We start from the raw sequence: 26760 nt of genomic DNA on the forward strand, positions 1-26760 counted from the left end.
GGTAGAGGGTTTGACTATTATAACACAGGTATTAATTTATTTTGATTAAATTGTAATAAATGCAGGGAAAATGGTGTATGACTGGAAGGATAAAAGAAAAACCAGATTTTGGATTATTTGAAATTTATTTAAACAAATTTATAATCTACACAATCCAAGTTTAAAAATACGAAGTGAAAGTTGCCTTCTCTATAGACAAACAGATGTGATCCTTTTCTGTAACTGGTCAATCGCAAACCTTTCAGAGCTTTCTGGTAAAGGCTGAAGAGAAACTTCTCAAAACAGGGTTCATGGATACATTTGTTATCTGGTCACTTTCTATTCAAAAATGGTATATCTAGTTTACTGGGGCAGAAACGTGCCTGTGTACTCTGGTTACATAGAACTACATATTTCCCAGAAATATACCTTTTCTTAGTCTGGTTAAGATTGTACACTGTGATTAATGCACATGCTTTATAGCTGCTGAGAACAGGGGAAGGAGGGCAGTGTTTCATACTGGCAGGGCTGATATTAGACATTATGGGGCCCAAGACAGAGTCTACCAGCAGGCTTGGCCGCCTCCAGTCTCAGACAGATGTGGGGCTCCCTGTGGCCTGGGAGTCCAAGCATGCCCTGTTTGCAGGGCTGGCGTTGGGGGGGGGGGGGGGGGGAGGGGTTCAAATAGGGAAGTTGGTCCATTCTGGATGATTGTAGGAAAATAGAATAAACATGTTTTGCTTGGTATCTCTGCAGTGAACTTGCTGCCTTTGCCTCTGAAATATTGGAGATCCTGAAGGGGCTATGCAGAAGTCCAGTATAAATTTTGTTGGGACATAACCTCCTAGATTACAGCTGGGCCGGCCGCCTTAACCCCAACCCCAGCCCCCGGGCCTATCTTTAAATGCCCTGGTTGTCCAGTGGCCTCAGCCAAAATGGTTGCTGAGACTTCCCGCAGCAGCCTTGCGAGTCTGCATTGGGAAGGTCAGAGTGCCAAGACTACTGCAGGAGTTCCCAGCAGCCACTTTGAGATTGGAACTGGCATGGACAGGAATACTCCCCAGTCTCAAAATGGCTGCCGAGACCTCCTGCAGTAACCATCTGACTCTGGAACAGGTGAGGGCAGGAGCAGCTGGGAATTCTGCTTGGAAGAGGCCTCTAGACCATCAGGGCATTTAAAGGTAGGCCCAGGGAGGGCCTTATGGTGGTGGGAGGGGCTGTGACCGGCTTGGCCCAGCAGGACCCACTTGCTGGTGGTGCTTGTGGTGGTGGTGAGGGGTGTGTGTGTGTTTGTGTTGATTTCAGCCTGAAATACACTGGCATTTTCGGCCAAAACTGACCAAACCTGGATTTTGGGTTGGTTTTGGTGCTGGAGCCAAAACTGAAACCAAAATTCGGTTGGACTCTTAAAAGTGGTGTTAACCCATTTACTGTCCTGCAATGGTAGAAGGAAGTAAGTTCCCTTGTGCTCAAAAAATGTTTGCTCCTTTCAAACTGCCTTCCCCTGATCTCAACTCTGCCCCTAGCACCCCCAAACTTCCCCATACTTACCTTCCTCCTTCCCCGCAGCTATCTCCCAGTCTCTCCAAACTGCCTTCTCTTTCCAAAATTAACCCCCTTGCAACCTATGTACAAATATACATTCAGAATCGCGCAAGCAATGCACAAATATGCTCACACCAACCAACCCACAGGTAACACAGGCATACAAGCACCCACATACATATGTAGTGGGGGGTGGAAAGAATTTTGAGCCATGCACAGCGTTCTATCCCAATTTGTTTTATATTATTTTTATTACTATGCTGTTCATAAGATTGGTGGCCTCTTTGCTGATTATTTTGCAATAGACTTCAGAATGTCTCATGAAACAGTAGATAGTAAGCATTATACCATCATTAGTCAGAAAAACCTCCCAAATAATTTTTTCTTACACTTTTTTCTATGATTTTTTTTCAATTTTTTTATGTATTGTATCTTTTTTTAATGACGGTGGCGAAATAAAAATAACAGTAACTTATCAGAAAATAGCGTAGCTCGATGGAGCTCTCCATTTCAAAACATAGCTTCCTCAGGAGATGCCTCCAGCGGCTAATGCAGCGTTTGATATTTATGTTCTAGAAAGAAGCAGCATTTAGAGTGGGGGTTGCTTCGTTGGCTATTGTAGCGTTTGTTATATTCTGGAAAGCAGCTCCTGAGAAAGCTATTTTATGAAACGGAGAGCTTTATCGAGCTACGCTATTTCAGATAAGTTGCCATAATTTTTATTTTGTTTTCGCTGCTGTAATACAAGTAATATAAAAAAATTGACAAATCATAGAAAAGTGTGAGAGAATTATGTAGGATGTTTTTCTGACTTGATGGCTTATTGCTTACTGTCTACTGATTCATGAGACAGAACTTCTGAAGTCTTTTTCTCCCTTCAAAATTAATATTGAAGTTAATACTGTTGAGGATTTTCCTTTTGGCTTACAATTGTGTGGTTGCTGTTACTGAGGTGACTCCACAATCGGAATATTTATTTAGTATGTTGAGTTGTGTGGGGGAAGGTCCTAGATCTGTATTCCATCCATGAGGAAGGGTGTGTGTGTGTTTACACACATGACCATCATGGAATTAAATGTAATGTCATATATGCTAGCTTCATAGAAGGTATAGCTCAATAGAAAAAAGGATGAGAACTGTTGTAATGCAGTGTACCTAAATAAGATACTGAAACTTTTCTGGAAGATAAATGCTATTGACATAAAATGAAAATGTATAATTTCTGTTCAGTTTGTAATGATATATTCATGACATGTTAAGTTTACAGCTAAATCCAGGAAAATCAGAGGTCCTTTGAATCAATAAAACAAAACGGTTTTGTTCTTAAAGTAATGATCAGTAGTATAATTCCTGTAGAAGATAGTGACTGGGCATCATTTTAGGTTCTGCAATCTTTATGATCCCGCAGATAGCCTTAGCAAGTATTAAATTTAAGATTTATGTGACAGATTTGCCCCCCCCCCCCCTTTTTAAACTTTCTTAATTTTTATTTTTTTGGAGGCATGATCACTATACAGTAATTCCTTACATGCAGGGTTACATTAAATAAAAAAAAAAATCCCAGTTGATGTAGAGTGGCCTAGCTCACATTGGGTATTAATTTGAAGAACATAAATTTTCCTGATTTTGACTGACTTGCATTGGCCACTAGTTAGCTATCACTTACAGTTCAAAATACTTTCTAGTATTTGAAGCTCTGTGTGACATGGGCCCTCTTAATTTTAATAGCCAGTTGATCCCCTTTGTCCTGCAGTCCATTTTTTATTCAGTTAATAAAGCATACTTGGCTGTTCTCTGTCCAGTATTAGACCGAGAAGTACCAGGTCACTGCCTCTTCTGGTTTAGCTCCGTTATTTTTGTATAGTTCCGTTTTATTGTGACTTGTTCTTAGATTTGGTGGTATGTCAAATTAAAGTGATAAAAGCAAGAAATAATTTCATAAATATTGTTTAAGCCAGATGAGAGGTTAAAAGAGGTGCAGATGCATTTTGATGTATTAAATGCTATGCAGTTTTTGAGGACTCATTCATTTTTTCATGGTTCTTAACTGTGTGATCTGATATTCTACATTCTATTTAAAGTTGTATAAGTGTTTTGTGTTTTTTTGTTTTACAGTTTATTTTTGAATTGTGAATTTTTTTTGTCTATTAGTATGTTGTGCCCTACCTGGGGCAGAGTTTATTTTGAAAGGCAGGATATGAATACTTGCAAACACTGGATTTATTTTAAAAGAAACTTCTAGATGATGTGCTTTAGTGTTGAGATGCTGGTTGAAGTGCCCGTAAAGTTTTAGCTTTGCCTTCCAAGGTTAAAAGACATGTATGCACACTTTCTGGGCTAGCTCTTGTAGCAGAAATACAGCTAGAAAAAGATTGCAGTTGTAAATGTATCCCTACAATGTGGCTATCATTTTCTTTCAGTCACATGAAACTTCTTTTAAAACAAAATGTATTCTGTGTCATTTGACAGAAAGACGAGAATGAAGTTGTTTCTGGCTTGTCCAAACAAGAAAACAAAAAGAGAGGACAGAAGGGGAAAAAAGCCAGCCATGGCGATGATGATGATGACAGTGAAGAAATGGAGGACAAAGATGCAAAATCTGAAAAATCCCAAAAACTTAAAGAGGATGATGTGCTTGACAACAGTAATGATTTTGATAGGCTTATTAAGAAAGGTAAAGCGAAAAATCAAAAAACAGTTAAAAAGTTGGACCTTTCCGAGGAAGATGAGGATTACAATAGGAAAAGTAAAGAAAAGGGCAAGGCAGATTTCTCAGGAGACAGCACTGAAGAATCTGATGAGATCCCTCAGACTAAAATGGGACAAAAGAAAAATCAAAAAGGCAAACCAGCTGCCAAACCTGAAAGTGAGGATGAGGAAGAGGACTCTACCTTCAAAATAAAAACAATGGCTCAGAAGAAGGCAGAGAAAAAGGAACGTGAGAAAAAAAAGCGGGAGGAGGAAAAGGCCAAGCTGAAAAAGCAGAAGGAGAAGGAGGAAGCAGAAGGTGGTAAAAAAGAACCTCTAGAGTCAACTATAGATGTGGCAGCTCCAAAAAAGGAACCAATGGCTATTAGTGAGGCCACTTCAGCTACAGCCACCCTTGAAAAAGGAGAGGCTCCTGAAGCAGCGGAAGGTTTGTAACAAAATTAGAAGGAAAGGTGCAAGCTGATTTTCACTGATGCATTAGTGAATCTGATCTTTGCATGGCCCATCCATCTGCTAGCACTTTTTAGTCTGCAAGTTAAGGAATGTTATTCAGCAGCAGATGCGGTACGCAAGCTTTGTGTTTCTTAGAGGTCTGGTGATAACTTTCGAATAGGGCTCCTCTAAAAGCTTCCAGAATATGCCTACTTATGCATGCTTTTATGAAGAGCATATAGACCTCTGTGTGCATTTATAAAATAGGCTCCCAGAACTTTGTCCAATAGTGCACAAATGCTTTTGTACAAACTTACATCTGCTCTGAGGCAGGTGCAAATGTGTGCATGCACTCTGTACATGTAAATATGCATTTTAAAGTATGCACACTCATTGTAAGCCAGGTCCCTGGGAACACCTACACATTTCTTATATAAAAGAGGCACTGCTTGTATGCATGCAGTGTGTTTGTATGTTGTGTGTTTAAAGATCTAGTTATGTGTAGAGAGAATTTTGTAAATAGTACACTGCTTCGTACAAATGTATAAAAGAATTCTAAGAACTATGTATGTATATTTTTTGAAGGTGATGAAAATGAAGGTGATAAGAAGAAGAAAGATAAGAAAAAAAAGAAGGGTGAGAAAGAGGAGAAGGAGAAGAAAAAAGGTCCCAGTAAAGCCACTGTAAAAGCTATGCAAGAAGCCCTGGCTAAACTTAAAGAGGAAGAAGAACGTCAGAAGCGAGAAGAGGAGGAGCGTTTGAAACGACTTGAAGAATTGGAAGCTAAACGCTTAGAGGAGGTAAAGTAATTCTTTCTGCCTTTTTTTTCAAGAGAAATTGCATTTATAGAACAGCAAGAATTGTGACTTAACTACAGTATTAAAACCCCCCCAAAAAACAAACCCTCTAATTCATATTTCTTAGAGTCGGCTCCAATGTTCTGAATTAGTGGGTGTTATCCCTTCCTATCAGCAGATGGATGTACAGAAAACTGAATTCTGCCAGTGACATCACCAGCTTAAGCTAAGGTGCTCCCTGGAACAATCCAGTATTTTTCTCTACCTTCAGGAGGTGGTAGGTTGTGCTGATGGTGCCCCTGTCCCAGCTCCCCGCTTTGCTGGTCACAGCCATATATTGTGGTCAAGCCTAACTGCCGCTCCCAGATCACAATCTCAGGACCAGCTTTGTTCCGAAGCCTCCAGTTGCACTTGTTAGTACCACTGTGTGAGGCCTTGGCTTGGTCCTGTGCGGCCTTCTCTGAGATGTGTGGGTCTCCTTCCCCCCAACCCCTCTTGCACGTTTACCCTCTTTGAGTGTACTCCCCTCCTTCCCTCCCTTCCCCGGGCTCCCTTTGCAGCTCCCAGGCTTTCCAAGAGTGCTTGCTTTGGCAGCACATATACCAAAAACAATTCAATTGGCCTGGCTAGTTTTATACCCTTTGTCAGACACTAATGCTATAGTAAAGAATTAAGTAGGGAATTTTCCTCTAGGCGCTCCCAGAGAGTGCTGGGGATAGCAGAGATGCTGGATCCCTGGGCCGAGTAAGGCCTGACAGGCCTGTGTGCGTCTGCCATGTGGTAGAGCATGCTGGTTGCACATGTGTGGCTTTCAGAGCCAGCAGCTGTGTAGGAGTAATGGGTTATTTTATAGTCTGTAAATATGGATTCCTTCAGTCTCTTTTCTCTCATTGAGCATTTTACATGTGCTTTTCCCTTCTTCAGCTCAAATGGATACATTTTTCTCTGTGTGCCTGCCAAGGCACTTTGACAGTTAGTCCTCTCTTCTTCTCTCAATTCACTCAGACTAGGAGGACAAATCCTTGGTTATGTGATGGGCTTTTTCATTCCTGTCTGCCCTGAGTTCCTCTGCAGGGGGAACCCATAGGGGCCCTGATGTTTCTTTGGCTCCAGAGCTTGACCCAGATGGTTAAGCAAGCTTCACAGGTCCCCTCTTGGGACTAATCCTAGGCCTTCCCCTAACACTCATTCTCTTAGTTGGAGTCCCCTGGAGTCCCTCTGGGGATTGACAGCGCCTGTTTGGGGTCTCAACACTAAGACTACCAACATCATTTAACACCATTAGTACTATAATTAATGATCAAGTGAGCAGTTTCCAAAAAATATATATAATTGGTATCCTGATCATAAATACAGCTTCTACGTGGGAAATGCAAAAAGAAGGAAGCTCCCACAGCCATAATTCGAGGCTTTAACTGTAGGAACTGTTTCCTCCTCTGTTGAGTTAATCTTGACACATCAGGAAAATACATCATCTTGTAACCACAATAAAGAGCATCTTTTTTTAGAAAAATAAGTTTTAAGAACCATCGTCTTTTCGGCCTCATTTAAAAAGGTGACAGCTAAGGTCACTCTGGTTAAGATGTTATCCTGAGTTGATTCCAGGAAATCAGTTAAATTAGTAATAGTAGAATCCCTCTCAACCGGGAAAAGCCTGGGCTGATCACCCCCCCAAAGGGGTTAAATAATACAATTTAGAAATTAATATATTATCCACATTAACAAGCTGCAAAATGTCATGAAAATAATTCTGTAACAAAATCAAAGGAGAGATAGGAAAATTAAGAATACACGTTTCTAGCTTTTTTTTTTTTAATTTATAGAAGATTTTATTGATCATTGCAGAGGATAACCGTTCCAAACTCAATGAAAGAAAGTACACTTTCGTAGCACAATATGAATCTAACATTGGGTATCTAGCAAAGGAACGCACCATCACCAACGCAATGCTTTAACAGTAGCTTATGTTACTTCCAACATTTTTAATTTTATACAACAGTCCCTCCCTCCCTTCACCTGCCTTGACCCTCCCCCCACCCTACCCTCCCGTCTTCCCATCCTTATCAGTAAAGACTGCTAATATTACATTTGTTATCCAGTTCCTTTTATGTGCTTTAAAAAGGGAGCCCAAATCTTTTGCCATTTTGGCAAGTTTCTCCCTTTCGCCGCAGTCAGTCTCTCCATTTCACATATGTAACTCACTTTAGTAAGCCAACCACTCATTGAGGGTACCTGTGGCCTTTTCCAATTTCGGGCCAAGTGGACTCGGGCCGCCACTAAGGATTGTCTTACCAATCCCCACTGATCAGATGTAATGCCCTCAGGTCTCTGTCCTAATAAAAAGATCAAAGGATGCCACCGCACAGAACTGCCGAGCCATACTTGAAGTCGAGAGTGTACACCCCTCCAATAGACCTGTGCCTTAGGACATAGCCACCAGATGTGTCCCATGGTTCCCTCCCCCCCACAGTTCCTCCAGCAGCCCTTTGAAACCTGTGTAAACATATGGTGTAATCTAACCGGGGTCAGGTACCATCTATAGAATACCTTTACAGCATTCTCCTGCATGTCCACTGCACGAGAGACCCGCAACAGACTCCTCTCTAAGGTCAGCCAGCTTGTCTCCGGTAACGAGAACTGTAACTCCTGTTCCCACCGTTTTCTATGCAATAGTGATGTTTTGGAGCCTTTCACTAAGTAAGTGTACAATTTGGAAATCAATCCTTTCGTGCCCTTGGGGTCCACACATACCTCCTCCAATGGGTGAGTATCCCGTTTCAGGCATCCTATGTACGCCTTCCCTTTCAAAAAGTGTTGTAGTTGCAAGTGAGCGTATCGATCCCCCCGTGAAAGACCAAAGTCAATCACAAGGGTCTCGAAGGGTACAATAGTCTCCCCCACATGTAATTGACCCAACATGTCCAAACCCGCCTCCGCCCATTTACAGAATGTAGTGTTTCCTATACCCGGGGTAAACAGCGGATTATCCACTATCGGGGCTAGTCCTGACACCAAAGGTTGCTGCTGAGGAAACAGGAGGTCCCAGTAGTGAAAAGTAGCTTGTACTGTAGGTGGGGAATTTATCCACTCGACCCCTATGATTACCTGCGATCCACATTAAATGTCCCAACTTACGAGAACCCACCAGATTTTGTTCAATGTCAACCCACAGCTTGTGGTCCTCTCGTCGAAACCAGTCTACTGCTGCTCTAGATTGTGCTGCACAATAATACCATTGAAGGTTGGGCATCCCCAACCCTCCCTCCCGTCGACTCTTGTATAAGAGGGCTCTAGGTAGCCGTGGTCGTTGCTGATTCCATACGAATTTAATCAAAATATCTTGCATCCCAGACATAAATGCTCTAGATACTCGCAGAGGGAGTACTTGAAATAAGTACAGGAGTCGTGGCAAAAAGTTCATTTTTATCGCCGCTATCCTCCCAAACCAGAAAAGACCCATAGCCCTCCATCTATCCAGATCTCTCTGCACTTCCCTCTTGAGGATCGGGTAATTGACATTAAACAGCTCGGATAACTTGCCTGTGATCTGCACCCCAAGATACCTCATTGCATCATTCTCCCACTTGAAAGCAAAGGACGACCTCAAGGTGTCCATCAGGTTCGGGGGAATTGCAACCGCCAGTCCCGTTGATTTGCTTGCATTCAATTTATATCCCGACACCCTCGCATAATCTTCTATCACTTTCATGAGATTAGGGAGAGAGGTCAGTGGTTTCGTTAAGGTCAAGAGAACGTCGTCAGCAAATAAAGCAATTTTGTATTCTCGGGCACCCACTCTAACTCCAGCAATATCATCATTATCTCGGATCGCCGCCGCCAAAGATTCCATTGCCAGGGCGAACAATAACGGGGATAATGGGCACCCTTGCTGCGTCCCACGCCCAAGTGGCAACGCCGCAGAGTGCCCTCCGTTCACTCGGACACAGGCCGTCGGCGATGAATATAATGCCTGAACCCAGGCTCGATATTGCTGACCAATCCCTGCTCTATGCATGACCTTATCTAAGTACCCCCAGTGGACCCGATCAAACGCTTTTTCAGCGTCCAACCCAAGCAGTACCACTGGTCTAGCTTTTGTCTGCGCGGCGTAAAGTAGGTCCACCGTCCTTCTGATGATGTTCATAGCTTGGCGTTGGGCTATAAAGCCCACCTGATCCGGATGTATTAAGCTAGGAAGCACTCTACCCAGGCGATTCGCCATCTCTTTAGCCAATATTTTCACGTCAGAGTTAAGTATCGAAATTGGGCGATACGAGGCACAGTCGGTTTTGTCCTTACCTGGTTTTGGTATCACGGCCACCCACGCCTCCAGCATTGTCTTAGGGAGAGGCGTTCCCTCTGTCACCGAGTTCATGATCATTGCCAAGTAAGGTGCCAATACTCCCACATATGCTTTGTAAAACTCGTTCGTGAAGCCATCTAGACCTGGAACCTTCCCTGTCGGAAGTTCCTTTACCACACGCTTAATTTCTTCTACCCCCACTGGCTCCTCAAGTTCCCGTCTCTGAGAGTCGGATAAGGTCGGCAGACCCCTGTCCACCAGATAGTCCTCTATTTTCTCAGTCTGTACGGCAGCATCCTCTTTATATAAAGTCTCATAGTATTGGACAAAGCATTTCCTGATCTGTGCGGATCTATGGAGCATCCCTCCCTTACCGTCTTTAACTCTCATGATTTGCCGATCTGATCTCAACTTTCTTAATTTGGCAGCTAACAGTCTGCCTGGCTTATTGGTACCCTCATAATAAATTTGCTTTACCCTTGCATGTACAAACTTCAAACTGTCCTCGTGCAACGAGGCAATCTCAAGCCTCGTGTCTTGAAGCTTTCGGTAGTTGGACACCGACCCCGTGGTCCGATACCTGGTCTCCAAGGCCCTCACCCTGTCCATACATTGAATCAATCGTGCTTTATGGGCCCGGGCCTTCTGACCTACACATTTCATAAAGTATCCCCTAGATACTGCCTTAAAGGTGTCCCACACTGTTCCTAGGGACGGTCCCGAATCCACATTGAGGTCGAAATATTCTAACATTACCGGGATAAATCCAGCCACAATTTCCGGGTCTCGTAGCAGGCTATTATTAAATGTCCATCTTTTTTTCTCTCTCTTCCTCTCGCAAGGACGGAAGCACCATCAAAGCAGGGGCATGATCAGAAATAGTGATGGAGCCTATACCCGAGTCCCCTCCCCCCTCTGACAATGTTTTATCAAGGAAAATATAATCCAATCTTGAGTAAGAAAGGTGTACAGGGGAGTAATAGGTATAGTCACGTCCTCTAGAATGCCCTTGTCTCCACACATTATACATACCCATTTCTTCTACAAAATTTTGCAACCCTCGAGAGTTTCTACAATCCACCGAGGCAGGCGGTGCCGATCTGTCTATACTTGGTTGCATAGTAGCATTAAAGTCTCTCGCCACTAACACTTTACCTGCTGCAAAGGATTGCAACTCTCTCAGAAGGCGCAAGAAAAAAACCCTCCTGCCCTTCATTTGGAGCGTAAACGTTAGCCAAAGTATATTCTTCCTGCTCCAGCAGTACATGCAGAAAAAGAAATCTACCCTCCCTGTCCCTTTTCCGGTGGAGAACCTGCATCTGGACATCCTTTTGGACTAGTATAGCCACCCCCCTCTTTTTTGCACCCGATTCATCTGAGGCACACACCACATGCGGGTATTGCTTAGATATCAGTAACCCTTCATATTTTTTTAGCAGATGAGTTTCTTGAAAAAAAAACAACATGCGGGTTCATCAGCCGCAATTCCCGCTGTAAGGCGTGTCTTTTAAAAGGAGAGTTCAGACCCTTTATATTATAAGTAAGGAACTTAAGATCCGCCATATATCAAAATCTGATCTACACTGAGCTTTGAAGGAAAACCCCAATTCCTCCCCATCTGCCCCACCCCCACCCAGTCTCACGATCCCTCTGTACCCACCCACCCATCTCCCCCCCCTCGACTGACAAGCCACCAACCAGCGCTATGTAGCGCTACCTGGGACCCAGAGGAATGTGACCCCCTTAACCAATTTTATAATAACAATACAAACTCTAACATAAAAGAATGACCACTCAAACCCCCCAACTCCACATCCCACCCTGCATAAACATTCACATAGGTGACTCTGACCACCCCACCCGTAAGGCACTCAAAATCAGCTCTCCCCCCCGACATCTGTTCACTGAGATTCTGAAAAAAGAAAGTTATCTTCCCTATCCAAGGAACCATTGCATCCCACCAGTCTTTCAAGTCTTGGATCTTGAAGCCTTTGCGGTTTTCTCCACACGCTTCCACCGCTGGAACCGGGCTTTCGTTGCAGGCGCTATCTCTGTCGGTAAAGATGCCGTCTGGGCCAATCCTGCTTCATGCAGTCGCTTCCACGCGTCACCTACGCTGCGGCATCTGAGCTGTTCTCCGTTAAGGATAAAACATATAGCAAACGGGAAAGCCCATCTGTAGGAGATTTTCTCTTTGCTCAGCACTTCTATGACCGGCTTCATTGCTCGTCTCAGGCTTAGGGTGAACAGTGAAAGATCTTGATATATTGCCACTCGGGCTCCATTAAATTCCAAACCAGAGGTCTGACGCGCCATTTGCCAGATCTGATCCTTACACGTGTATGAAGCAAAGCGTACCACTATGTCTCTTGGCCTATTTTCACATGGTTGGCCCAGTGCTCTATGGGCTCTTTCTATGCCCATCTCGTTGGAATTAAATTCAGGGCCCATCATTTGGGCACAGAGAGCACGCACCACTGCTGGGACGTCTTCTTTGTCTCCGTTCTCCAGGATACCCTGGAATCGAAGGTTTTGTCTGCGCCCCCGATTCTCAAGGTCATCCAGCTTATAGTGAAAGTCCTCAGCCTGCTCCCCCAATTTTTTAAGGAGTTGCTCTACCTCCTCGTTTTTCTCTTGCTGCTCGTCTGCCCGCTCTTCTAGGGCCTCCACCCTGCCTCCCAGCTCTCTCAAGTCCACACTGAGAGCATCCACATGCTCCAAAATCTCTTCTTTAGATGCACGAATCTCGGCCCTCATTACCTCGAAACATTTTGTGAAGTCCTGCGGGAGGTCCTGTACAGAAGCAGACTCACTCCGCTCCTCACGGGAAGACGCTGACCTCGATTCCGACATTCTCCGCGCCTTCGGGGAAGCATGGCGAACCAGGCCCCGATCCGTCTGTCTCGTGGAGGGCCGTTCGCTTTCGTGTTGCAGGGCGCCGCTTTTTTTACTCATGTTGCGGCTCCGGGTCGAAAGCAAGACTTTGCAGTCACTTTAAACGCCGGGAGGTAATGTTTGAAGTCGGGTGGTAGCTTATTTAAGGTGAGTTGGCACGGAGCTGCGGGACTAAGCAGCCATTCAGTCGCATGACGTCACTTCCTCCACGTTTCTAGCTTTTAATGAATTTTATATTAATGCTATATGTCTGTGCATACTCATACTATCCTTAATACGAGCAGCACCTACGTTCCGAATAACATTCACTTGTGATTCTAATCTATTAAGCGAACCAGCTACTTTAGACACATCAGATTCATGTTCCTTCAATTTAGCAATAGTCTCCTCCACCCAACCCCCACTGTGCCCTGTGCCCGCTGAACGGCCCCAGCTGTGTGCTCGGCGGGAAAACGCCGAGGCGAATGATGGAATGGGCGACCCTCAGACAGGCGTAGCCCCGGGAGGAACCTGGGGCTGCAAGCTGCGTTCGAAGTGTCGATGATCAATGTGTCCTTCAATTCACACTAATTCTCGCAGCTTCAGAGTCCCTTACAAATCCCTGCTGAAGCAAATTATTCTTAGCAAGCAACGTTCAATTATCTTTCAAAGAAATATCACCAGAAGAAGATGACTGTAAATCCAAATCAATTGGCAACTCAACAGGATTTGGAATTGGCAACCTGTCAGAAGACTGGAGATGGTCAAAGGCAGGGAGCCAGTCCAAGGTTGAAACTCATTCACTGAGACTTCTCCCTTAAAACCTGGACAAAGAGGTGGAGGCAGTCTCAAATTGGGGCTTAAAGTAGCCACTACAGTAGAGGGTGTTGATGGAAGAGGACTAACTAGAGCCAAATCACTCATCGGTTTCTGAAAGCTTACGTGTCTGTCCATAGGTCTTGTAACAGGAAGCAATGATGTTAAAACAGGCTTAACTTTTTTCGCTTTCCTTTTCCCCTTGGTGGATGAAAATTTTTTTTTCAAGACGCCAAAATCCAGATGAAAGAAATAGAAACCATAAGTATAAATATGCACGGCCGCGTTCCAGGTAGCTGCTGTCCTCGCTACCCTCTCGGGGGGAAGCAGCTCTTATCTTTGGCAGGCCGCTGACCTCACACACAGGGGCAGGGCACAATACTCCTCTCTGGGCTCACCAATCCCCTGGTTCCCATCAGGCTCTACTGGACCGAGGCACAGGATTCTAGGTAGCTGCTCTCCTCTCTACCCTCTTGGGGGGAAGCAGCTCTTATTCTCGGCAGGACGCTGACCTCACACACAAGGGCGGGGCACTACACTCTCCTCTCCAGGCTCACCACTCCTGGTGGTTCCCTTGAGGCTCTACCGGACCAAGGCACAGGACTACAGGTAGCTAGCTGCTCTCCTCCGGTTCCAACCCTTTTGTCATGAGGAGCTGTCTCGTCTCTTAGACTCGGGGGGGGGGGGGGGGGGGGAAGGAGCTTTGGTTTGCTTAAGTCTCCTGGAGTGGGCCCCAAGAGGCCGTAAAGCATTTTCTGCTCCATGAGGCCCTCATCTGCTTAATGATGGTAGAGTTGGGAGTCCCTGGATGGTCCCCTCAGGGTCGCTGGGGCTCTTTCTTATCTCTGCCTTTGCTGCGGAGGTAGAGAAGGTTGGGTTTTCCCAAAGGTGGACACCCTGGTTACAAAGGTCACAACAAAGGTGACCACTGAAGCTGTCCAAGGGGGTTCGATCCTTGTGGAGCTCCATGAAAAGTATGTGGAGCAGCAGCTCTGCCTGGCCTTTTCAGTGGGGCCCCCAGCATTTAGACTGCTATTTGTGGCAGTTATCTAGCTCTATCCTGTGTTGGTTGCAGCAGTTGCCAGATCCCCAGAGACTTCTCACCTGGAGTTCAGGTCGGCCTTTTTGGGCGAGTGTCCTATACGATCTGGCTCATCTTCTTCCTGCTCAATGGCGGCATTGAGGGTCATCGGTCTTCGCCACTGGGTGCAGATGTGACTTCCAAGAAGTTTATGAGGCATCTGCCCTTTAGGGGGTGCTTGCTGTTTGGTGATCGCTTGGAGAAGTTAATGAAGGATGGGGAGGTGTGGCTCTCCGTCTCCCTGAGCTGCGACAAGGGTGCGCAGCGATCTGCTCAAGAAAGCAGGCCGCTTCAGGCCCGCTTGGTGCCCTTCAGCCCAGGCTTGGGGAGGGGGAGAAGGACACAGAGTAGATCCTTTAAGCAGGGGTCCTTTCACGGCCTTAAGCAAGCCTGGCCCTCGGGTCCCTCTGATGGGACTGCAGCCACTCGGCCTGCCCAATGAGGGTGCACCAGGTCCCTTGTTTCCATTTTGGAAATAGGCTGTCTCTCCAACGCAACGAGTTGGTTTACATCACTTTAGATCAGTAGGTTCTGGAGGTGGTCCGGGGGGGTACTTCATAGAGTTCACCTGTCTGGTTCTGGATGCCTTTGCTTCCTCTCCCTCTGGTTCATGTATAAAGCGCCAGGTTGTCATTATTACCCTTCAGCATCTCTGCAGTATGGGAGTGGTAGAGTCACAATGGCGAAGCGTGGTCTGGATGATACTCCATCTATTTCATGGTCTCAAAGAAGGGTAGCTCCTTCCAGCCCATCTTGAACCCCAAAGGGGTCAATGCTTGCCTCAGTCCAGCACTTTTGGGTGGAGGCTCGGTACTTAGTCTGCGGGTCGGTGCAGCCAGGGGAGTGTGACTTCCTCACAGAGGATTATTTCCCATTTCCCATTGTGGTTCATCACAGGAGATAACTATGCTTCTGTGTGCTGGGGCAGCATTTTCAATTTTGGGCCTTGCCTTTGGCCTGGCTACGGCACTACGTACGTTCTCCAAAGTGATGTTGGTGGTGGCTACGCATCTTCGGCACCAGGGGGTTTGAGTTCTCCCATACCTGGATGACTGGCTGATTCGAGCGGATTCAGTGGCGGAGGCCAGTCAGGCCACCGCTCAGATAATCTCTCTAGGAGTTTCTGGGCTGGGTCGTAATTCGATCCAAGAGCCACCTCACTCCATCTCAGGTACTTCAACACAAGACAGAGAATAGATTTCTTTTTGGAGGCGCAGGCAGAGAAGCTGAGGGCGCAGAGACACCAGTTGTGTGAGTTTCAGTAGTGCATGGTCTGGGACTATTTGCAGCTCCTGGGCTCCATGGCTGCAACTCTGGAGGTGGTGCCATGGGTGAGGGCTGACATGCGCCCTCTACAGGGGGCTCTGTTGTCCTGGTGGGCGCTGGCCTCTCAGGACTTCCATCGTTCTCTCCTGCTATGCCCAGGGCGAGGATCAGTCTGGCTTGGTGGGACAGACTGGTGCACATTTCGAGAGGGGATCACTTTGCTTCCTCCTCATCACTATGAATGCGAGTCTGCTCGGTTGGGTAACTCACTGTCTTGGACATGTGACACGGGGCACCTGGTCAAGCCAGGAGGGTGTCCTGGTCCATCAACTGCCTGGAGACTTGTCTGTCTGGCTCTGCAGAAGTTTTAGCTGCTCTTGAAAGGGAAAGCAGTCAGAGTGATGTCTGACAATGCCACAGCTTTGGTGAACATCAAGCAGGGCAGAATCAGGAGTATTGATGGCCCTGGAGGTGGTGAGTCTGTCAGTGGGCGGAGATATATCTGTAGGCGCTCTCAGCAGTCCATATTGTGGGCAATGACAATGTGCAGGCGGATTTAGTTGCTCTCTCCTGGAAACGGGAGCATGGGAGCTAGGGTTTTAGGCCTTCCAGCTCATTATGAACTGCTGGGAGCCTCAGTTCGACTTGATGGCACCCAGAGTCAATGCAAAGGTGGAGCGCCTTTTCAGTCACCGTAGGGACCTGGTCTCTCGGGTTAGATGGCCTGGTACAGCCTTGACTGGTAGTGGAGCCTCTCTGTTTCTTCCCTCCATGGCCTCTCATTGACCACTTGTTGTGCGTCATCCTCATCTGGTCTTGTTGGTGGCATCAGATTGGCCTCGCGGACCTTGGTATGTGGATCTCCAGCGTTTGTTTGGTGGATGACCCGCTTCCGCTGCCCAAGGTTTGGGCTCGGCTCTGGCAAGGGCTGATAGAGATCTGGATCCCTTTTGACTTACAGTATGGCCATTGAGAGTCGAAGGTTAGAGAAGTGCGGGTTTTCTCCTGCAGTGGCTTCAACCTTGCTTCACTCCAGGAAGTCCTCTAAGTCCCTGGTGTATGTAAGGATCTGGCGTGTGTTTGTGTCCTGGTGAAGGGAACAGTTCCTGTCTCTCTGGAGGGCTCAGGTTCCTGATCTGGGTTTTCTGCAGCAGGGCCTGGAAGAGGGGCTGGTTTTGAGCTCCATGAGAGTCAAGGTGGGTGCGTTGTCCAGCTTTCGGGGAAAGGTGAAGGGCATCTTTTTGGGTTTGCATAGAGAAGTAACTCAGTTTTTCCTTTCCTTCTTGGGACCTCAATCTGGTCCTCTGAGTGCTGTCCGAGGCTCCATTTGAGCACTTGTGCTTGGCTTCCATCAAGAATCTTACTCTCAAGATGGTATTTTTTGTGACCATCACCTCTGCTAGGAGGGTTTCAAAATTGCCAGCCTTATGTTGGGATCCCTGACTATCCTTCTCAGAGGATTCCATGTCCGTGCGCAAACAGTATCATCCTTTCTTCTGAAGGTGATGTTTCCGTTCCATGCGAATCAGGAGGTTTGTTTGCCTTCCTTTGTGGCGCAGGAATAATCTCCAGAGGATTGGAGACTTCACAAGCTGGATATCGAGAACGCTGCTCGAGTACCTCAAGAAGCTGAACGAGTTTCATCTCTTGAACCGCCTCTTTATAGCTTTCCATGGCCTTTGGTAAGGCCAGGTGAAGACCTCAATTGCGAGGTGGATTAAGGCAGCTGTTGAGTCTGCTTACTTCGGCAAGAATCGTCCAGTGCTTCTGGATCTCTAAGCCCACTCTTCAGGCTCAGGCCATTTTCTGGGCAGAGGCCCAAGTGGTATTTCCTGAAGAGAGCTGCAGGGCGGTGACGGTCATCACTTCGTTCCTTTGCTAAGCACTACAGTTTGGATGTTCTGGCCAGAGTCCACTCAGACATTGGCAGAGTCGTTACTTAGGGGGTCTTGTCTTCTCCCACCTAACAGATCTGCTTCAGTACATCCCATTGGTTCAGAACAGTGGAGCTGATGCTAAGAAAGGAGAAATTGTCTTACCTGATAATTTTCTTTTCTTGTCAGCAACACTGTTCTGAAGTCTGACCCTTGGAAGACCTCTGCCTGGGGTTCTGGGTGTGGTCTGTGCTTCCTTTTCAGTGCTTAAAAAAAAAAAAATTTCATTTTGTGGTTGGCAACCATATGGGTTCCCATGATATGGCTATATCTTGGTATGCAGGGTAGCGAGTGCCACTCTATGGTGTTTTGCTGACTTGATTATCATTGCAGCTGCAGTGGTTGATGGGGTCATGGGTGCCTTACAAAGGGACCTTCTGCTGCTTTGGCAGATGCATACTGATTTGTTTCATGGAGCACCAGCACCTTGGCTTATGCTGGTGATATCACTGGCAGGATTCAATTTTCTCTACCTCCACCTGCTGATAGGAAGGGATAACACCAGTTGGTTCAGAACAGGGTTGCTGAGTAAAGAAAAGAAAATTATCGGGCAAGATATAATTTCTCCTATGAAGGCCCACACTCTCTGATACAATATTAGAGTGGAGGAGTAGCTTAACGTCTGTGCAGTGGGCTGAGAACCTGAGGAACTGGGTTCCATTCCCACTGCAGCTCCTTGTGATTCTGGGCAAGTCACTTAACCCACCATTTCCTCAGGCATAAAACCAGATTGTGAGCCCACTAGGGACAAAGAAAGTACCTGCATATAATAAAAATGTAAACTGCTTTGATCGTACCACTGAAAGGTGGGTATATCAAATCCCATGGGGTCTCAGCTAGCACTGCCCCAGGAGCTCCTCCATTCTGTGTGGTTAGAAGGATTCACATTTCTACAATGTGTCTGTTTTTATCTGCACACTCATGGGAGATTTCCAATAACTCATTTCATGCAAGTCAAGCATTGTTTTACCTGCTGAAATACCTTTGAAAATTGTCCTCCATAACCTATGCATAATGTTGTTAGCATACGTTATTTTTCAGAATTATATTGCCATTTGACTTGATGAAAATTGAGTTGTTTGATTTTGTGGTGTATGATTTTTTTTTTTTTTGTAGGAACGACTAGAACAAGAAAAAAAAGAAAGAAAGAAGCAAAAAGAAAAGGAAAGAAAAGAACGTTTGAAAAAAGAAGGAAAGCTTTTAACTAAAACCCAGAGGGAAGCTAGAGCCAGAGCAGAAGCTACACTTAAACTTCTTCAGGCTCAGGGTAAAAAGCCTCATGGTTTAAAATAAGATTGTTGAATGCCTTTACTGTTGAATTTTTAGTTTCCCCTTTAGTCATGGTTGTCATGCTATCCCAGGTACCACAGGTTAAACAAAAAAGTCACTTGTGTATACTCCTTCAAATCTATTATCAAGGAAAATAGTTTCTGGGAGTACAAGCAGAAAGACAAATCATCACAAATGGGAAGCCACATTAATTGACACTGGGGTTTAGATGCCAGTGGTCAAGAAGCATTCTTCATAAGGTCTTTGGGAGTGGCTGTGTGCTTGAAAGTCTGGGAGAGATGAGGGTGAGGTGGAGGTAGAATTGTCAAGATTTAGGCATTGAGAGTGACTTTATGACAAGGTGCCTAGGTTAATAGGGCGGGAAAGCTTCTATATTTTGCCTTGTAAAGATGCATAGGTGTGTGCATGTTTATAAAATACTAGTACAGGTTGTGTAGAAAATGCGCCTAGATTAAAGGCACGGACATAAATGCCTGCTCAAAAGCAGGTATAAATGTACATGCATGTTTTATAAAATAGATAATTGACTCTACTCACGTTAATCCAAACTGCCTCGAGTGTGCCTATTGTACAATTACATGCTGGCTTACACCACATGTACTTTTAGGTGTGACCTAATTTTGTAAGAGCCCATTTATGGACAATGATTTATAAAATTACCCTCCATATATGTAAAGCTGGGGGAAAGGGGTATTGGCTGAGTAGCAGAGGTATGCTCTTGTTCTTGTTCCTCTTACCCGCATGCACTTTATCATAACTGTAGGAGACCTATTTCAGGGTTGTCCACATCAGAGCCTTGCTCAAGCACCACACCAGCTACTTATTGAATAGTAACATCTTCTTGCTCACCCTTTCACCCTGGGCACTATTATGTCTGTCCTGGGAAGAGGAGTCAAAAAGCATTTTCTGCTCTGCATGGGCTGTGAGGAGCAATGATACCTGATTGATGAAACACAAGAAGTGCAAGCTGCATAAGGCAGGAAAAGAGGCTGAAGGAGGAAAAATGTTGGAAGGGATAAGGTGGAGAGCAAGTGTAAAAAGGAAGAGTTATAAATGTTTGATACTTAATTTTTCTTTAAAAAAGAAAAAAAAAATCCCACCTCTGTAAACAATGGGGCTGGTTATACTCTCTGCATTTTCGGGAATTTTATACTTGCATACAGATAGATCCATCTCATCAGAAGTATGTGTGGATTGTCATAGGGAAATACCACTTTCAGTACTGCCTTCAGACCTAACATCTGCTTCATAAGTTTTTGTGAAATAACTGTTGTAATATTCCTGGAGGGAAGGTTCCTAACTCAAGAGGGTTAATATTAGCTATTTCAAGTTACTTTGAAATCCTGAAAAAGGTGATGGATGGGTTAATTGAGAAATCAGATTAGTGCCAAATTCCATCCAAGCAGCTTCTCGAGTGCAGGGGGTGGCCCCAAAGAAAGGAAAAGACTTGAGGTTTGCCACTTCCAATTCGGAGGACCCTTTCCAAAATGCTTCTTAGGGGCCTTTAATTTTAACTTATTTATGATTGGAATTTACTGGATAAAGTAGTAATTACTGCCATTTTATCCTTTACCTGCATTCAGTTGGGCTAACAAAACAAAACAAAAAAAAAAGTAAATGTTTTTATTGGGCTACTATTTGACTAGTTTTTGGGAGCTGACACTTCTTTCCTCAGGTCATAACTGAATGAGCAATAAGTGATTCCTTAGCGTCCCTCCAGACTGGCCCAGAATGTGACTGATGGGTTGTGCACACCTTCCAGCAGGTGGAAACTGAGAACTGTGACTCGAGAGAGAGAGCTAATAAGAGCCCTTGCCAGCTAGAGAAAGATCCAGTATTCTCAGTCTCCAGCCCTTCACATTCCTTGCTATCTCTCTTCTATGGTTTCTTTTTGTTTGGTAGTTGGGGGGGGGGGGGGGTAACTTTGGACATCTTCTATGTATTTATCTCTGTGTAGTGCGAAGGCATTGAAGTGTCCATTTTGCCTTTTCTTGTTGCATGTAATGATGTTCCTATACTTTAAATGCAGAGTTACCCAAAAAACCCATTAAAAAGGCATATGACAGTTTTGGAAGTTTGTTTCAGTACAATATTGATTTTCGTTTCAGTATTATATTTTGTTGCAATTACACTTTACGGCCCAAACTGCATGCCGGTCTCAGTTACATGATTGATCTTGTAAAAAGTTTTTCATTGCATGATTAATTGCGATTACATTTTTTACTCATTCCCTTCCCCTAATTATAGTATTTTGTCTTGTTTTCTATCCCTTTCCTAATCCTAGCATTCTGTCTGCTTTTTGGTCACTGTCACACACTGAGTGTGTTAAAATGTCTATATTTTTGTAGGGGTTGAAGTACCATCCAAAGATTCTTTGCCAAAGAAGAGACCAATTTATGAAGACAAAAAAAAGAAGAAACAATTGCCTCAACAAGAAAATAAAGGTGAGAGCACTCTGTGCCTTTGTAATATGAAGAACTAGTAAAAAAGGCCCGTTTCTGGAGCAAATGAAACGGGCGTTAGCAAGGTTTTCCTCCCCAACCCCTACTCCCTACCCACCTCTTCGTCATTGTGAAGGCACTGACGCCATTGCTGCGCACCTCGTCAACGCACGCCACCTTCATCTTCTGAGTCCTTGTTCGTTGTGAAGCCACTGACGCCATTGCTCCACCCTCGATCTGTGATGCCATTGCTCCGCCCTCAACGTCATAACGTTTGACGCGAGGACGGGGCCCAGAGACAGTGATTTTGGTGGCTTCACCACCACGAACCCTTCGAACCCAAAGGAAGTGACACTGACGTCAGTGTCCTCAGAACGTTGAGGGTGAGTTTTATTATATAGGATGTTTCTGCACCACAAACCTTTTTTTGAATCTGTATATGAAATCTGGTGAGTAATGAATCTTTGCAGCAAATTTTTTTTTAGTAATGACGTGAACAATTTTCTACTCTGATCAGCTTTGTCAAAGAAATGGTTTAACGCACTGATGAAAAAAAAACACTGTCAAGTGGTATTCACATTTTATTGGAAACGTATCTTGTGTAAACTGTTTTTTAAAATAATCATCCTAAGACTTGTCAGTTTCCCAGATTTCTCTCTTCAGTTCTTTTTTTAATCTTTCAAGTATCTTTTAAGATGTTTTTGAAATGTAGGTTTCATTATTTGCTGTGTATGGAATTGAAGAGCTGCCAAGGAGAGCATGTTTATTTATGACATTTATGTCCTGCATTATCCCAAGAATTGAGGGAACGCTGGTGTACCAGATATTTTTGGAAATATATTTAATTACTAGTAAAAGAGGCCCGTTTCTGGAGCAAATGAAACGGGCGCTAGCAAGGTTTTCCTCCCCAACACCCGCCCCCCCCTTCTCCCTCCCTACTGACCCCTTCGTCGTTCTGACGCCATTGCTCCGCACCTCCTGAACGCACCGTACGCCATTGCTCCGCCCTCGGTGTGTGACGCCATTGCTCCGCCCTCGATGTCACCATGTTTGACGCGAGGGTGGGGCCCCGAGACGGCGATTTCGGTGGCTTCACCACCATGAACCCTTCAAACCCGTTTTGATGACAGAAGTGACGTCAGTGTCCTCAGAACGTTGAGGGTGAGTTTTATTATATAAGATTATTTTTTTTTCCTTCAAAGAGTATATACCTGCAACAGAGTAGTTTGAAGTTTTGGCTATATTAAACTGCTTTGAATGGTGTAAAATGACTTGAATTTGAAGATGAGGTTTATATAGTTTACCACCAAGCTAAGTGAAAGATCAGATTCTTGGGTACAGGCCACTTGTAACACAGGCAGTCATGCCTTAAAAATGCTCACTGCTAATTGACATGGATGACTGTTGGGAATGTTTACTAGATGTGTTCATGTGATCTGTAGTTTGTTGTGCAATCACCACTGTTAAGATTTCATTCTATCGTCTACAATACCAGACTAAGTAGAAGGAAGCAGGAAAAGAGTTGAGTGATGCTTTTATACAGTAATATTTAAAACTAGTAAAAAAGGCCCGTTTCTTAAGGCAAGGAAACGGGCGCTAGCAAGGCAATCCCCCACCCTCCCTCGCTGTGTCGCTCTGTCCCCATCCCTGGCTTGCCACCCACCCAGTTCAAGGCCCCCTCACGCCCCTCCCACCGAGTTCCAGACTACGCCCTCCCTCCTTTTTCAATACCCCCCCCCCCCCCTCCGTGTTACGGAGCCAGCTATTTCTGCAACATGAGGTATTTTACGTATTGACTGATAGGGTACATCATCTTTTATACATGCCATATTCACTATTCTTATTTTGAATTTGTAAAAAAAAAAAAAAAAATCCACTGCAAATAGTATCTTTCAGAAAGATATTTTATGTTTTCTCAGCTTTTGTTCACCTTCACTTAAGACAGTGTTCTTCAAGCTGGTTCTGGAGTATTCCCTAGCCAGTCTTGTTTTCAACAATGAAGATTCATGACATTAATGAGCAAAGTATCTATCTTCATTGTCAGTTCATGCCTGCAAAGTACATGTTTTTATTTTAACTATGCTTTTAGACAGGAGATGTAATACCATTTCCTGCTTTAGCCTCAGAACTCATGGAAGTGAACTCTCCAACAGAAGACCTTCCTGAATCACCTACTGTGGAAAAGGAAGAGATACCTATTTCAGTGGAACAAACAGGTTAGTATTCTTGAGTCATTGCTCTAATTTGACTTCAGACTTTTCAGTTGTGGTTAAAAACAATGTTGCCTAATTTTCCATAATCCCTAATATAATGCAAAAAGTTTGACCTAGAACTATAGCGGCCTACTTTCTGCGATGCATACATGCTGATCTCGTAAGCCTTATTTCATTTCAGAAAGATATAAAAAATGAAAAACTAGCTGTGATATTTTTAGCAATTCTGTCCTGAAAAACAAATTCCTATTTGATAAGCACTTGAGGAAAGGCCAGTGGGCTTTCTTTCCTTCATTTTTAAGTATTGATGGATACTTTTAAAGTAGTTCCCAATAGATGATTTGGAATATGATTAAAATATGATAATGGAGACTGTGAAATTGCTGTCTGTTTTCTTGGCTCCAGTTTTCCAAGTATATTCTGTTGAAACCTAACCATTCCATATGATGCATCTATGCCAAAAGAAAAAATATTTTTGGAACATAAACATGTCTAATAATGTGAAACTAAGGGTCAGATCTGTTGTCCGGTGAAAAACGTCTCCCCACACTTTTGAAAAACTAACGGCAGTAGAAGAGCCATTATTTATATTTATTTCACCTGTTTACCCACCTTAATTCAACATTGATAATGCGTATGTTTTATTTTTATCATTAAATGCTGCTGAAAATATACTAAAGGTTCGATCATTTGTCCACTAACTGGATTGATACTGGATAATGTGGAATAATTTTCTATATTCAAGAAGGTAGTTTTTGAGGGTACGTTTGGATATTAATTGCCCTGTGCCAGTGGTTCTTCACCAAGCCCTTGGGGTACACCCAACCAGTTTGGTTTTCTGGATATCCACAATTAATATGCATGAGAGATTAATATATCAAGGAGGTTGTGTGTGCAGATGTGTCATGCATATGATTGTGAATATCGTAAAAATATAATTGGTTGGGATGTGCCCTGTGAACTGGATTGAGAACCACTGTCGTATATGACATTCCAACTGAGGAAGTCTATTCCAAACATAAGTACATAAGTACATAAGTACATAAGTAGTGCCATACTGGGAAAGACCAAAGGTCCATCTAGCCCAGCATCCTGTCACCGACAGTGGCCAATCCAGGTCAAGGGCACCTGGCACGCTCCCCAAACGTAAAAACATTCCAGACAAGTTATACCTAAAAATGCGGAATTTTTCCAAGTCCATTTAATAGCGGTCTATGGACTTGTCCTTTAGGAATCTATCTAACCCCTTTTTAAACTCCGTCAAGCTAACCGCCCGTACCACGTTCTCCGGCAACGAATTCCAGAGTCTAATTACATGTTGGGTGAAGAAAAATTTTCTCCGATTCGTTTTAAATTTACCACACTGTAGCTTCAACTCATGCCCTCTAGTCCTAGTAGTTTTGGATAGCGTGAACAGTCGCTTCACATCCACCCGATCCATTCCACTCATTATTTTATACACTTCTATCATATCTCCCCTCAGCCGTCTCTTCTCCAAGCTGAAAAGCCCTAGCCTTCTCAGCCTCTCTTCATAGGAAAGTCGTCCCATCCCCACTATCATTTTCGTCGCCCTTCGCTGTACCTTTTCCAATTCTACTATATCTTTTTTGAGATACGGAGACCAGTACTGAACACAATACTCCAGGTGCGGTCGCACCATGGAGCGATACAACGGCATTATAACATCCGCACACCTGGACTCCATACCCTTCCTAATAACACCCAACATTCTATTCGCTTTCCTAGCCGCAGCAGCACACTGAGCAGAAGGTTTCAGCGTATCATCGACGACGACACCCAGATCCCTTTCTTGATCCGTAACTCCTAACGCGGAACCTTGCAAGACGTAGCTATAATTCGGGTTCCTCTTACCCACATGCATCACTTTGCACTTGTCAACATTGAACTTCATCTGCCACTTGCACGCCCAGTCTCGCAAGGTCCTCCTGTAATCGTTCACATTCCTCCTGCGACTTGACGACCCTGAATAATTTTGTGTCATCGGCGAATTTAATTACCTCACTAGTTATTCCCATCTCTAGGTCATTTATAAATACATTAAAAAGCAACGGACCCAGCACAGACCCCTGCGGGACCCCACTAACTACCCTCCTCCACTGAGAATACTGGCCACGCAATCCTACTCTCTGTTTCCTATCTTTCAACCAGTTCTTAATCCATAATAATACCCTACCTCCGATTCCATGGCTCTGCAATTTCTTCAGGAGTCTTTCGTGCGGCACTTTGTCAAACGCCTTCTGAAAATCCAGATATACAATATCAACCGGCTCCCCATTGTCCACATGTTTGCTTACCCCCTCAAAAAAATGCATTAGATTGGTGAGGCAAGACTTCCCTTCACTAAATCCGTGCTGACTTTGTCTCATCATGGTATAGCAAGGTGTAAAGTTCTCTTTTTTTCTGTAACCCTTGTTCTGTAAGGAGGTAAATCTGCTCTTAGGCCCCGTTGCTTTTAGTTTATTAGGCATTTGATATACCGCTCTTCAGTAAATATCATAGCTGTGTACAGAGCAATAAGAACAAAGGAAAGGAACTACAAAAACAAAAGGACAGGGATAGAACTGGAAGTATATTAAAGAGAAGGAGAAGTAAAGTTTAAGGTGTTTGATCAGGAAAGGCAACTGAGTAAGATCATTCGAAGGTGAGGAAGGAAAAGGCCTGGGTCTTGAGGAGAAACCGAAAGCGGGAATAAGATTGCTCAGCCTGAAGTTCCACAGGAAGAGCATTTTAAAGAGAGGGGGCAGTGCAAAAGAAGGCATAGTGATGAATTGATTAGAGACGGGAGCAATGAACAGGAGGAGTTAGGTGGGAAGTTGGTTCAGAATCCTGGAAAGTGTGTAGGAAGTGATGAAAGCAGAGAGATGGGAAGGGTGCCTGGTATGTAAGACCTTGGGAGCCAGAGTGAGACTCTTAAATTGTATCCGAAAGGGTATGGGAAGCCAGTGGTGGTGAGCAAGGGGGGGGGGGGGGGGGGGGATATGGATTTATGTGCATGGGAAAGCAAACAAATAGCAGTATTTTGTATCATTTGAGAGCAATTTTAGGGACGACCAGAATAA

General features: G+C 44.5%; 1 protein-coding gene across 1 annotated transcript in view; it reads left to right on the top strand.

The window, feature by feature from the left end:
• Positions 1 to 26760, top strand: part of EIF5B (eukaryotic translation initiation factor 5B) — a 197499-nt gene that overhangs the window by 14474 nt on the left and 156265 nt on the right. Inside the window, exons 4-8 of the mRNA XM_030201415.1 lie at positions 3994 to 4660; positions 5251 to 5465; positions 18853 to 19003; positions 21375 to 21470; positions 23588 to 23683. Of these exons, the coding sequence (XP_030057275.1) occupies positions 3994 to 4660; positions 5251 to 5465; positions 18853 to 19003; positions 21375 to 21470; positions 23588 to 23683 (1225 nt within the window). The remainder of the gene's footprint in view (positions 1 to 3993; positions 4661 to 5250; positions 5466 to 18852; positions 19004 to 21374; positions 21471 to 23587; positions 23684 to 26760) is intronic.

This window comes from Microcaecilia unicolor, chromosome 4 (genome assembly GCF_901765095.1).
Source record: "Microcaecilia unicolor chromosome 4, aMicUni1.1, whole genome shotgun sequence".
NCBI classification, from domain to species: Eukaryota; Metazoa; Chordata; class Amphibia; order Gymnophiona; family Siphonopidae; genus Microcaecilia; species Microcaecilia unicolor.